A 10,814-nucleotide genomic window follows, 5' to 3' on the forward strand; every position below is an offset into this window, starting at 1 on the left:
AGGGGGGGGGGGGGGTGGAGGGGTGGGCCGGGGCTTCGGAGGGGAGGGTCATTAGTAAAGTTTTAACAAATTAGGGGGGGGGGTCAAACCTGTTTTATTCGCAACCGGTGGAGGGTCACAGTTTCTTTTGGCAAGGAAAAAATTACTCCATGTCACTTAGTTGACTCTTATTTGTTAACAAACACGCGAAGTGTATAGAAACCTGAAACTTGTATATGCTAGCAAAGCTACCAGTCAAGATTAATCTAAATTATTTACAGGTGTGGAAATATTTTATCAAAGTGAAACTATCTTGTCCCAACTAACATAATTGTCTCTCTCGACCCGTGCTTGCTTTCGTCCATATTTTGACGGTGGTAATGTTTCCGCGCGCGGTTCTGGTATAAATTCAGTCTCCGGTGACGATTCATTACTTAAGCTACTCGGGCTTGAACCGACAACTCGATCTACTACATCACTTTGCGAGTCAGTTTCAATCTCGGAAAGTGATGAGGTCGCTTGTTGCTGCACATTTCTTAGCGGGGGCTGCCGAGGTTGTTGACATTCCATTGAATCGTACAGCAAGCTGCCAATGTGTACTTTGATCATTGCGACCTTTTCAGCTTTCTTCCCTTTGAAGGTGATCTTGTGATGGGAAAAGTACAAGGATAGATCGTCCACCCTCAAGGACGACAGCTTATCGGAGTTGTACAGTCCAACCCAGTCAATGTCATTGTACTCCCAGTTCAGCCGTTCCATTCGCTCCCTTTCAGTCTCCTCTTTCTTCTTCTCCTTGAGCATTTTTATCTGGGCAAGGTGCTCAACATACTCTGCCACAAGCTTTTCGGGTACAATGTATTTATCTGACGACTTTCTAATAGCCTCACTGTCCCCACTGACTAGTACTAGTTCACTTTCCTCAAACAATCGCTTAATCTGAGCAAGTTGCTCCATTTGACCTCATGAAATCCTCGCATTCACCACAAGCGCCTCTCTCTCTTTGTATTCCTCGCACATCCTTGCCCATTTTCAAGTTTTCACAGTGCAATCACACACCACGCAATTACCTGCTTTGTGCACAGACGCGGTTATGTGAGTAACACTTCCGGTTAGTTATTTTCACTTCCGGTTATTTTTGTCTTGGAGGTGGTGGGGGGAGGGTCAGATGTTTTTGTGTAGGTATTTGTGAAGGGTCATGCGTTAATCCATTCTGGAAAGTGGGAGGGCCACGACTTTTTTCGCAAAAAATTTCTAAAATACCCAGACCCACCCCCTCTCCTAATAAAATACGTACCTTCCCTAAAGCAGGAAAAAGCTGACAAACGCAAGTTCTCTCTTAGTCTTCTCTTCTTCATTGCATCGTATATTAAGGTTTAATTTGCACTATGTAGCCTGTTTACAGCCAACCGGTTTATTCAAGAAAAATTGGATGGAGGGCGCGTGATAGGCTCGATTTCCGCCGCTTTCTCGAGTCAGGTCTACGTTCCTCCCCGAGAAGAGACGGCTGGACGCGTGAGCGGCAAAGCATGTCTGTGACGTAACTTCATAATGTAATTCTTGCGGCGCTTCAGGTGGCCGGAAATGTCATCTGATGACAATCATAGGCAGGCCCACATGACGCCCGGGGGGGGGGGGGGGGGGACTCCGATATGAAATGGACGGGGATGCTCGTCGTCTCGCTTAGGGGTGTAAATTTCGAATTTTGGTCTCGCTTAGGGTGTTCTGGGCAAAATTTTATTATTTTTAGTCGTCAAGGTCTCGTTTAGGGTTGCACGCGAAGAAATAACAAAAAAGAAAGAATTTTGATTCTTTATATTTACTCGGTTCATATAAACAATAAAGTACACTGTAACAAAATGTCTTTGTCTATTGTTTTACAAGAGTGTAATACGAAACTCGGCGGCTTACACAGAACGGTTATTTGATCACTGCTAAAAATATCCACATGCTTTGCTTGCTATACTATTCTTGTCCTAATACCAAGTTTCGAGAGTTCACTCTTTAATTCCGAAATCGTGCTTCGAGGTGCCTCTATTTCAAACGTAACTGGAACGTTGATCCCACCGCCAGTACGCCACCTTCCTCTTGGATCGTCGAAAGGCCTCCCAACAACTCTGCTGCAAAACGTAAGTAATTGCTTGTTATTATTTTAACAAAGTACGTGGTCGGGTGCCAGGTCAAAGTCATGCCACGAAGTGCATTTGCGCCCGCATTTGTATAGTGTATATATTGTTCAAGGATATTCTGCAGTTACAGTTCTTTTTAACAATTTTTACATTTTAAAGTTTGCTGTTCCACCAAATGATCGAATATGATGCGCTGAAGACTTATGACAACACTTTTATAAACTACTTGTAGGCAAAAGTATTCGATGATAAGGTCTTTGCCATCATTAAAAGTCATTGTACTTTTTATTTGTCTGTATTATAAACTGGTCTCTTTTAGGGGTCTGTATAAGCTTCGGCCACGCCCAGATTGGTCTCTTTTAGGGGTTAAATTCAAAATTTCCGACGAGCATCCCCGTCCATTTTATATGGGAGTCCCCCCCCCCCGGGACATGACGCCTACGGCTCGTAAAATTTGTGGCGTTTTCGCCACTTCTTTTAACTTTAGCCCTCCAACCTATTTTGTTTCACATTATTGTTGCGGAAGGGCTTTACATGCTGTGTTATACAGAAGCGTTTTTTTTTTAAAGTAGAGCAGAGCTGTTTGACTATGCTGTAGCAACTGTCATGTCAAAGGTCACACATATGTTGGTGTAAACGGTGTTGACACCTTGTTTATGTTTTGCTAGTTCGGTTTGCTTTGGCTCATTTAAAAATTTAATTTTGTCTGGCTTCGCCAGAGACTGGTGTTGCTTCTCTTCAAGAAGACTAAGGTACGCATCAATTTGCCTGAGTGTTTTGTTTCTCGAAATCGATGTTTGCGTTTATCCCTCTCTTTGCTTACTTTGTTCGTTATCTCATATTCTGGTACCACATGATTCAAATATAGATTCTGACGTATAAGTCTGTTGATTATTTTGCGTGTTGTATATGTTACTATGGTTTAGCTCAGGCAAGATTCCATCAGTTGACGGTATTTGGTTAAATATCCCACTAATGCGATCGCACTTCATATCGCACAACTCCTTTGCTACTGCGAGAAAGCTAATTTATGCAGCCTGCTCGATTCAGGCAGGCAGATTTCTTATTGGTTGAAATTAACAATGCCAAGTCCACGAGTCCAGCCGTGAGTTTGGGGAAGGAGCGCGGGCTCTTTTCCTGAACAGCGGCTGGTAATCGAGCCTAGGCGCGTGAGGGTTACCCAAGAGTCATGATTGATAAAAGGGCTCCTGCTGATAATCGTTTTCAAGGCCGAGTGATTTTTCCTAGAATTTGTGGAAATCGACGTGGTTGGTTCATCGATTGTGCGTGGTTTAATGAAGTATAACGGTTGTAAATCGAAAACAAGGTGCTTCGTGTTTTATAGGTCGCGCTCACAAATATCTCAAAAGTTGGCTGTAGAAACCACAATGCAAATTTGTTACATTTCGTGACTTAGAATTTTGAAGTTTAAAGGCCAGAAGTAATCAGCATAATTTATGCAGTACACGAGTATGAAACCCAAACACACAGACGCCCCTGTACGATTTTTCTTGAGGAGAGCGGGTTATATCCATGCTGCGGCTTGGTGTGGTTTACATAATAAATGGACTGATATAGTCAGCTTCACTGAAAATGGTAGAGGTTATCAAAAAACTGGGTATGGATTTTGTGACTTGAAAACAAACCACTTGTTTGATTAATCATGCACAACTTTGGAACAAGGAAACTAAAATGAAGGGAACTGTGATTGGACTGGACTCCTGAATTTCAGGCTGTGGAACGTTTTGGGCTTGGCAGGAGGAGTTATTGATCAATGATACTTTTCATAGAAGAGTTTATTATAAAGAACACTGAGAATCATTATTGAGAATCGTTCCGTGTCATTTACTTACCCGTTTCACTTATGATGAAATGAGCGTGTACTGCTATGTACGGATTTTGTTTCATAATTTGTTTTATGCGAAGATAAACGCGGAAAAAGCACCTAAAAACGAAAAGGTGGGCTTTACAGTCGGGGGCATTTACACTGGGTTCATTTATTTCTGTAACGAAAATTAATACATTACGTAAGATGCTAAGACGCTGGGAGGCGCGGCGGTGGCCTCATGGTTAGTGCATCTCACAGTGCCTCTCTCCACCCAGGTGTATAAATGGATACCGGTGTATGTAATGCCGGGGAGTAACCCTGCGATGGACCAGCATACCATCCACGTGGCGGGGAGGGGGGAGGGGGTGGGGGGAGGGGCGGCTAGAAATACTCCTAGTCGCTTCATGCTACTGAAACCGGAATAAGCTCCGGCCTGATGAGCCGCTTGGTCGGTTGGTTTACAGACTTTACCTTACCTTTTGCCTTAAGATACTAAACAAAGGCGGGGAGAGTCTGAATTCGCCATGCCAATAAATCGAACCGGGAAGAGAAAACGACAATTATGTACATTATTTTGGACAATATATCCCTAGTCAATGAGTAAAAAACGTTTTCTATGGTTGTTTCTCTTACTTACAATGAATGCCTTCTTCACTAACGAAAATGTAATTACAACTATCTCAAGCAATTTTGGAAATGAACAACTACCTACCGACGATTTTTCACATCTTCAAGACGACAGGAAGGTATCTCTTGCCAAACAGAAGATAGTGGACTTAAATAAAGTAAATTCGTAAATTCAGACCATTCTTTTTAAATAGGTCAGGCTTAATAAGCCTCAGAGGCGACATGTCAACTCGCACAATTGTGAAAGAACCCAAGCAGTTTTAAAGAATATACTAAGTCTACTAATGCGGTATAGTGTTAAGAATTCCTAAGGAATGATCCCCGTTACGTTTGAATTCGAAGCAAACCGTCTATTGCACACGACACGCATGCACCGCTTGTTTCGAGCATTCTGTTATTTTCGGTTCAATCCTCCGTAGGAAAAAAGATGGCGACTGGTACATTTACCCATAATTCTTAGAGCAGGAAAAATCTAGCAACCCTCATAAAGACGTACAGAAACGTTAGAAAATCTTTCAATCTAGTATACACGATGTTGTTAGTACGCATACAGGGACAAATATTGGAAAAATATAGCTTGCCTTGTGCGTAATGAGATGTGTTAGGTTCGCATCATGAGCATGGTATTGTGGTAGAATGTACAGCCACAGCTTGCCGTGCAAACGTGCACTCAGTTTCCTGTATTTTCAAACAATAACTAAGTTCTTATTTCTCGTCCGTAAACGACGTCTTGGTACATCGCTTGAACTGCTATTTTGTCGCTGGCAGCATCCGCTTTGTATTGGTTGCGCTTATTAAACCACCAACACCTTTTGCTCTTTGCTTTGTTTGTTGCGTACCAGCCGGCATTCCAAAGCATGGACCTGATATCTTCGCATGACCTGTCTGACAACAACCCCTTGCATTTCTCTTTGAAAGAGTCGTAGGGGTTCTTCGCTTCAATCTTGTCGGCATCTGCCTCTCCACGATCGCCGAACCGCATCATAGAACAATGCCAGGCTGTCTTTTCAGCGTACCCTTTTAGTTCCTCGGCGACATCGAGAGGAAGTATTTCGAGTGGCTCGACATCGCCAAATGTCGCATTATCTTCACTTTGTATCTGCGACAGAACTTCTGCCACAGTGATTTCTCCGTGCATCTTGCCAAAACGTAAATCCAACCTTTCTTTCTGGCGTTTTGCTTCTTCCTGGTGACCAAATATTGTATTGGCAGCAAGCCAAGCAGCACCCCAGCCCATATCTCTTACGTTTGCTGCCAAAGTTTCCGATATCTCTTTTTCCTTGACGACATTTTGGTAATGCTCGTCCACTTCCCTTTGTCGTTTCTAGCGTCGGACTCGTAACCTTTTCGACTTCCACGCCGCCGGCAAGTCTCGCTTTTCTTGGTGTTTGCCGCATGCCAACCGGCATATTCAAGCATCGTCTCGATTTCTAGGCAAGATTTGTCTGATAACCAGCACTTACATTTCTCTTTGAAAGGGGCAAGGTGCTTTCCTGCTACACTCCCGTCGGCATCTGCTTCCATTCTTTTACCTCGGCGTATTTTCGCGCAGTGTAAGCTATGCTTTTCAGCGTACATTTTCAGTTCGTGTTTTATGTCTTATGTCTTAGGTCTTATGCTGTGATTGGTTATCCGCTCGGGCACGATGTCGCTAACTTGTCCGGTCGGGTTGACCTGCTCTGTTCCGCAAGAAAATAGCGTTCTTCTTCCATATAATAAATCTTTCATTCACCAAGCTTGTTCAGTCAAGATTTGTGATTTATGGATCGACTCTGTCTCGGTCCATAAACACGCAAAGAAAGAACTAGGCCAATATCCAGCCATCTTGATCTAAGGTTTGGTCAATTACCATATATATTTGCTACTGTGCTCCTGCGTGCGACAGCTTGATGTTTGTGGCTCATGCTCCATTCTATGCATCCTTAACATCCAATTCAGCGAACTACTTTTGTTACATGGATAGACTTCAAACATAACCTGAGGCCACTTTAGTATAAAGTTGTTTGGTCCTGTTTTTTAAAACCATTTTAAAGGCAGAAAACCTACTAAAGGCAAGCTCTTTCTTCTTCATTGCATGGTATGTTATGCTCTTATTTGTATTAGTAGAATTCTACTAGTATACTAACGCAAATGCTACAATCTGATTGGCTGAGCTACTCGTATGCTATAATAATAATAATAATAATAATAATAATAATAATAATAATAATAATAACAATAAAAAGGTTGTTATTGCGCATTTAGAATTCTCAATGCGCTTACAATTGCATATGATTAAAAAGAATCAAAACCTAACTAAAAGATGCAATTATTAAAATCTATGACTAGGTTAAAAACTATTACAAAAAAGAAATGTTTTAAGGTTCTTTTTAAAAATCGCTATGCTCTCAGACTGTTTGATATAAAAAGGTAGCTCATTCCAAAGTTTCGTGGCGTAAAAAGGAAAGGATCTTTGACCGTATGTACATGTTTTCACGTCCGGAACTTGTAAGAGTAATTGGCCAGATGATCGAAGAGAACGAGCTGGTTTATGGGCGTTAAAAAGAGAATATGTACAGCCACCCGGTCTCCTCAAGGAAAATCGTAGGGATGGCGTCTGTGTGCTACCCGAGAGTCATGATTGATACAATCGTGTTTAAGGCCGAGTGATGTTTTCTGAGATGTGTGGAAAACGACCTGATTGGTTATCGATTGTTTGGGGTTTAATGAGGAGCAACGATTGTAATTTAATCGTATAGAACTGTAGGTGCTATGAGTTTTATTGGTCGCGCAGACAAATATCTCGAAAGTTGGCTGAAGAAACCACAATGGAAATTTATAATCTTTTCTGAATAAAATATACCATTACCGTCTCATACAACGATCAAGTGCAGAGAGCAATTTCCTCTGTTGTCTCTGCGTGCCTTGCATGTTAGTAACACTGAAATGATTTTAATGCTCGGACAATTTATGCAAGAAGCGCAATCCTCTAGCCCCAACGCACAGACGTTCCTGTCCGATTTTCTTAAGGACAGTGGGCTATATCCATGCTGTGGCTTGGTGTGGTGTACATCGTGAATGGACTGGTATAGTCAGCTTCACTGAAAATGGTAAAAGTTACTAAAGAAATGAGTACGGATAGTTTTTATTGCGGAGAAAAAGCAAAGCACTTGTTTGGTTAACAATGCAGAACTTGCACGAAAAAAAAATATATTGGACTGGACTCGACTCCTGACTTTCAGGCTGTGAAACGTTTTGGGCTTGCCTAGAGGACTAATTGATCAATGATTCTTTTCCATAGAGGAGTTTTTGGAAAGAAAACTTTCAACGCAATAGAAGAGAAAATCATTACGTATTATTTTCTTACTTGTCCACCTATGGTGAAATGAACGTTCGCTGTTACGTAATCCTGCTTTATAATAATTCATTTCAAATTAACATACCTCTTAAGAACTACACACACTGTGATTGGTCAATATAAAGGCTGTATTCTACTGTTCGGCTCGCTAAAATTTGAAGCCTTCCGCGATCCCGTCAAACACACGGGGAGACAGAAGAGAGAAACAAACAAACAAACAAAAAAACACTTTTCCCATAACACAAAGAGCCTCTTTGTATATGAGACGCGAACCTGGACTGCTCAATCCGAGAGCCAAAACAAATCAACTGTCAAACCTCTATAGACAGGAACGAAATTTGTTTTAAGCTCATTAATTGATATTTGAACAGAAAAAGAAAATGCACACAAGTTAGTTCTCGATGCGAGTTTTACACCTCACTGAAACTCAGGAAAAATTGATACGTTCATATCACGTTGTGCTATAATCGCAAAGGAACTCAAACGTCAAAAAATATAAGGATAGTTATCTTAAAGTAAATATTTCTTATGATATAAAGCCAAGTAGCTATTTAACTTTCTTTACAGTTCACACCCTCATAAACACGAACGAAGTCCCAGCGGAAGTCGCCTTTAGACCCAAGGATCGCAAAAGCCAACCCTTAACTACGGCGGCCGTAGCACGAAGAGACAAAACAGAAAACTGGGCCATGACTGGGTAAGATCGAGATGGCTAAAGCAAAGACAAAATGTTTCCTTAAGATTCATTGACTACGTTACAACTACAGAAACATTTACGATATGTTACATTGATCATCATTACTTTTACCTTTCTCATCGACTTGATACGTAGCCTTGCTGCATGCAATTCCTTTCCAGTGTCCTCTTAGTTTTCTGTGAGCACCACCAAAGTCGAACACCAGCTCGTAAGGGATTTCCATCTCGGCTTCATACACCATCCCTGTGGCAACATAAGTGGAATGTGCAGGCACCGACAGCGGAAATTCAACCGACTTGGTGGTACCAGTACTTGTACACTGTTCAAAAGTGTGCTCGTGAGAGAAACTAAAAGAAAGCTCGAGGTTAATCTCGCTAAATCCGGAGAAGCCCGGCGTAAAGCTCCAGTTGATGCCATAGCTGAAACCGATAGTATGTGAAGTAGAATGGGTTCTTCCTTCAGTCATGGAGAAGCTAAACGTCATGGCTTGATCTACATCAGTGTTGTTTATCAGGTCTTTTTCAGATACTACTTTTGGCGTCTGCGACAGGATTTTGGCCTCGTCCATGAAGAAATTCATAGCGACCAGATTGATTTCTTTACGTATTTTGTCAAAATACGACTCCAAATTTGCTTTATCGCGCTTAACATCGTCATGACGTCCAACGACGGTGTGTGTAGCGAGCAGTGCCGCATGTTGGCCAAGTTCTAACAAATATGTCGCTAACGTTGCTGTTATTTCTCCTCTATTGATGAGGTCTTGGCACTTCTCTTGAAAGATGTTTTTGCAAATTGCAGCAAACGCTTTGTAATAGTTGCGCTTAGTCAGCCGCCAACATCTTTTACTCTTGGTTTTGCTTGCTTCGTACGAAGCGACATTCTTAATCATCGACCTAATATCTTCGCATGACCTGACTGACAACAATCCCTTGCATTTCTCTGTAAATGAGTGGAAGTTTTTCGTCGCTTCAATCCTGTCGGCATCTGCCTCTCCACGATCGCCGAGGCCTTTTTTAGAACTGTACCAGGCTGCCTTTTCAGTGTACCCTTTTAATTCCTCTGCGACATCGAAAGGAAGTATTTCGAGTGGCTCGCCAAATGTGGCATTATCTACGCTATCTATTTGTGGTCTCTGCGACGGAACTCCAGTCTCAGTGATTTCTCCATGTATGTTGTCATAATGTAAATCCAAGTTTTCTTTCTGGTGTCTCGCTCCTTCCTGGTGACCAAATATTGTATTGGCAGCATACCTAGCAGCACCCCAGCCCATATCCCTTACGTTTCTCGCCAAAGTTTCCGATATCTCTTTTTCCTTGACGACATTGTGGTAATGCTGTTCCAGTATCTCTTTGTTGATTCTAGCGTCGTTCTCGTAGCCTTTTCGATTGCTACGCCGCCAGCAAGTCTCGCTTTTCTTGGTGTTTGCCGCATGCCAACCGGCATACTCAAGCATCTTCTCGATTTCTAGGCAAGATTTGTCTGATAACCAGTCCTTGCATTTCTCATTGAAAGAGGCAATGCGACTGCGTGCTTCACTCCCGTCGGCATCTGCGTCTTTAATCTGTTTCCACTGGCGCATTTTCGCGCAGTATAAGCTATGCTTTTCAGCGTACATTTTCAGTTCGACTGCTACATCGGTTGGGAATATTTTCAGTGCGACATTAACGCTTGGGGTAGACATCATTAGGATTAGAAATACCTCAAGTTGACTTAGTGTTGACGCTAACCTTGTTTGGATGGAAGTAGCGTGATGTTTGCGGCTTGTTTAAGTAATAACAATGAGCTCTTCAGTTAAATGCTAATTTCTATGCATTCTTAACATCCAATCCAGCTTATCGCTTTTGTTACATGGAAACACTTCAAACGTAGCCTGAAGCCACTTGCATTACCGAACACCTCTAGCGTAAAGTTGTTAGTGCCTGTTTGTATTAACTTTTGTAAAGCAGGAAAAACCTGACAAACGCAAGTTCTCTCTTAGTCTTCTCTTCTTCATTGCATCTTATATTAAGTTCTAATTTGCACTATGTAGCCTATTTACAGCCAACCGGTCTTACTCAGGAAAAGTTGGATGGAGGGCGCGTGAGGGTTACCCAAGAGCCATGATTGATAAAAGGGCTCCTGCTGATAATCGTTTCCAAGGCCGAGTGATTTTTCCCTAGCATTTGTGGAAATCGACGTGATTGGTTCATCGATTGTTTGAGGTTTGATGAGGTATAACGG

At 42.1% G+C, this 10,814-nt stretch overlaps 2 protein-coding genes and 1 pseudogene across 3 annotated transcripts; all 3 read right to left on the reverse strand.

The window, feature by feature from the left end:
- Positions 1-70: 70 nt before the first annotated feature.
- Positions 71-1,609, reverse strand: LOC149103991 (uncharacterized). The gene has a single exon (XM_089274012.1). It carries the CDS (start codon positions 931-933, stop codon positions 277-279), a length of 657 nt encoding a protein of 218 aa, XP_089130138.1. The 5' UTR covers positions 934-1,609; the 3' UTR covers positions 71-276.
- A 167-nt stretch (positions 1,610-1,776) lies between these two features.
- LOC149103992 (uncharacterized) lies at positions 1,777-10,375 on the reverse strand. Of its 2 annotated transcripts, none has more exons than XM_089274008.1 (2): positions 8,706-10,372; positions 1,777-2,096 (listed from the first exon to the last, which is right to left on the reverse strand). In XM_089274008.1, exons 1-2 carry the CDS (start codon positions 10,276-10,278, stop codon positions 2,011-2,013), a joined length of 1,659 nt encoding a protein of 552 aa, XP_089130134.1. In that variant the 5' UTR covers positions 10,279-10,372; the 3' UTR covers positions 1,777-2,010. The 2 variants fall into 2 exon arrangements, with proteins under 2 accessions (XP_089130134.1, XP_089130135.1); XM_089274009.1 differs by lacking the exon at positions 1,777-2,096 and adding an exon at positions 5,937-7,640 and having other exon boundaries at positions 8,706-10,375.
- Positions 4,527-6,631, reverse strand: LOC149103993 (uncharacterized; annotated as a pseudogene).
- Positions 10,376-10,814: the final 439 nt, after the last annotated feature.

This window comes from Orbicella faveolata, unplaced genomic scaffold, assembly GCF_042242905.1.
Source record: "Orbicella faveolata isolate gen_17 unplaced genomic scaffold, um_ofav_v1 contig_35, whole genome shotgun sequence".
NCBI lineage: Eukaryota > Metazoa > Cnidaria > Anthozoa > Scleractinia > Merulinidae > Orbicella > Orbicella faveolata.

Excerpts from the sequence above, each read along its gene's own strand:
- LOC149103992 (XM_089274008.1), bottom strand. The coding sequence starts at position 10,278 with ATGATGTCTACCCCAAGCGTTAATGTCGCACTGAAAATATTCCCAACC. Across the intron at positions 2,097-8,705 it reads GTATCAAGTCGATGAGAAAG|CAGAGTTGTTGGGAGGCCTT; the intron begins GTAAAAGTAATG and ends TACGTTTTGCAG.
- LOC149103991 (XM_089274012.1), bottom strand. The coding sequence starts at position 933 with ATGGAGCAACTTGCTCAGATTAAGCGATTGTTTGAGGAAAGTGAACTA.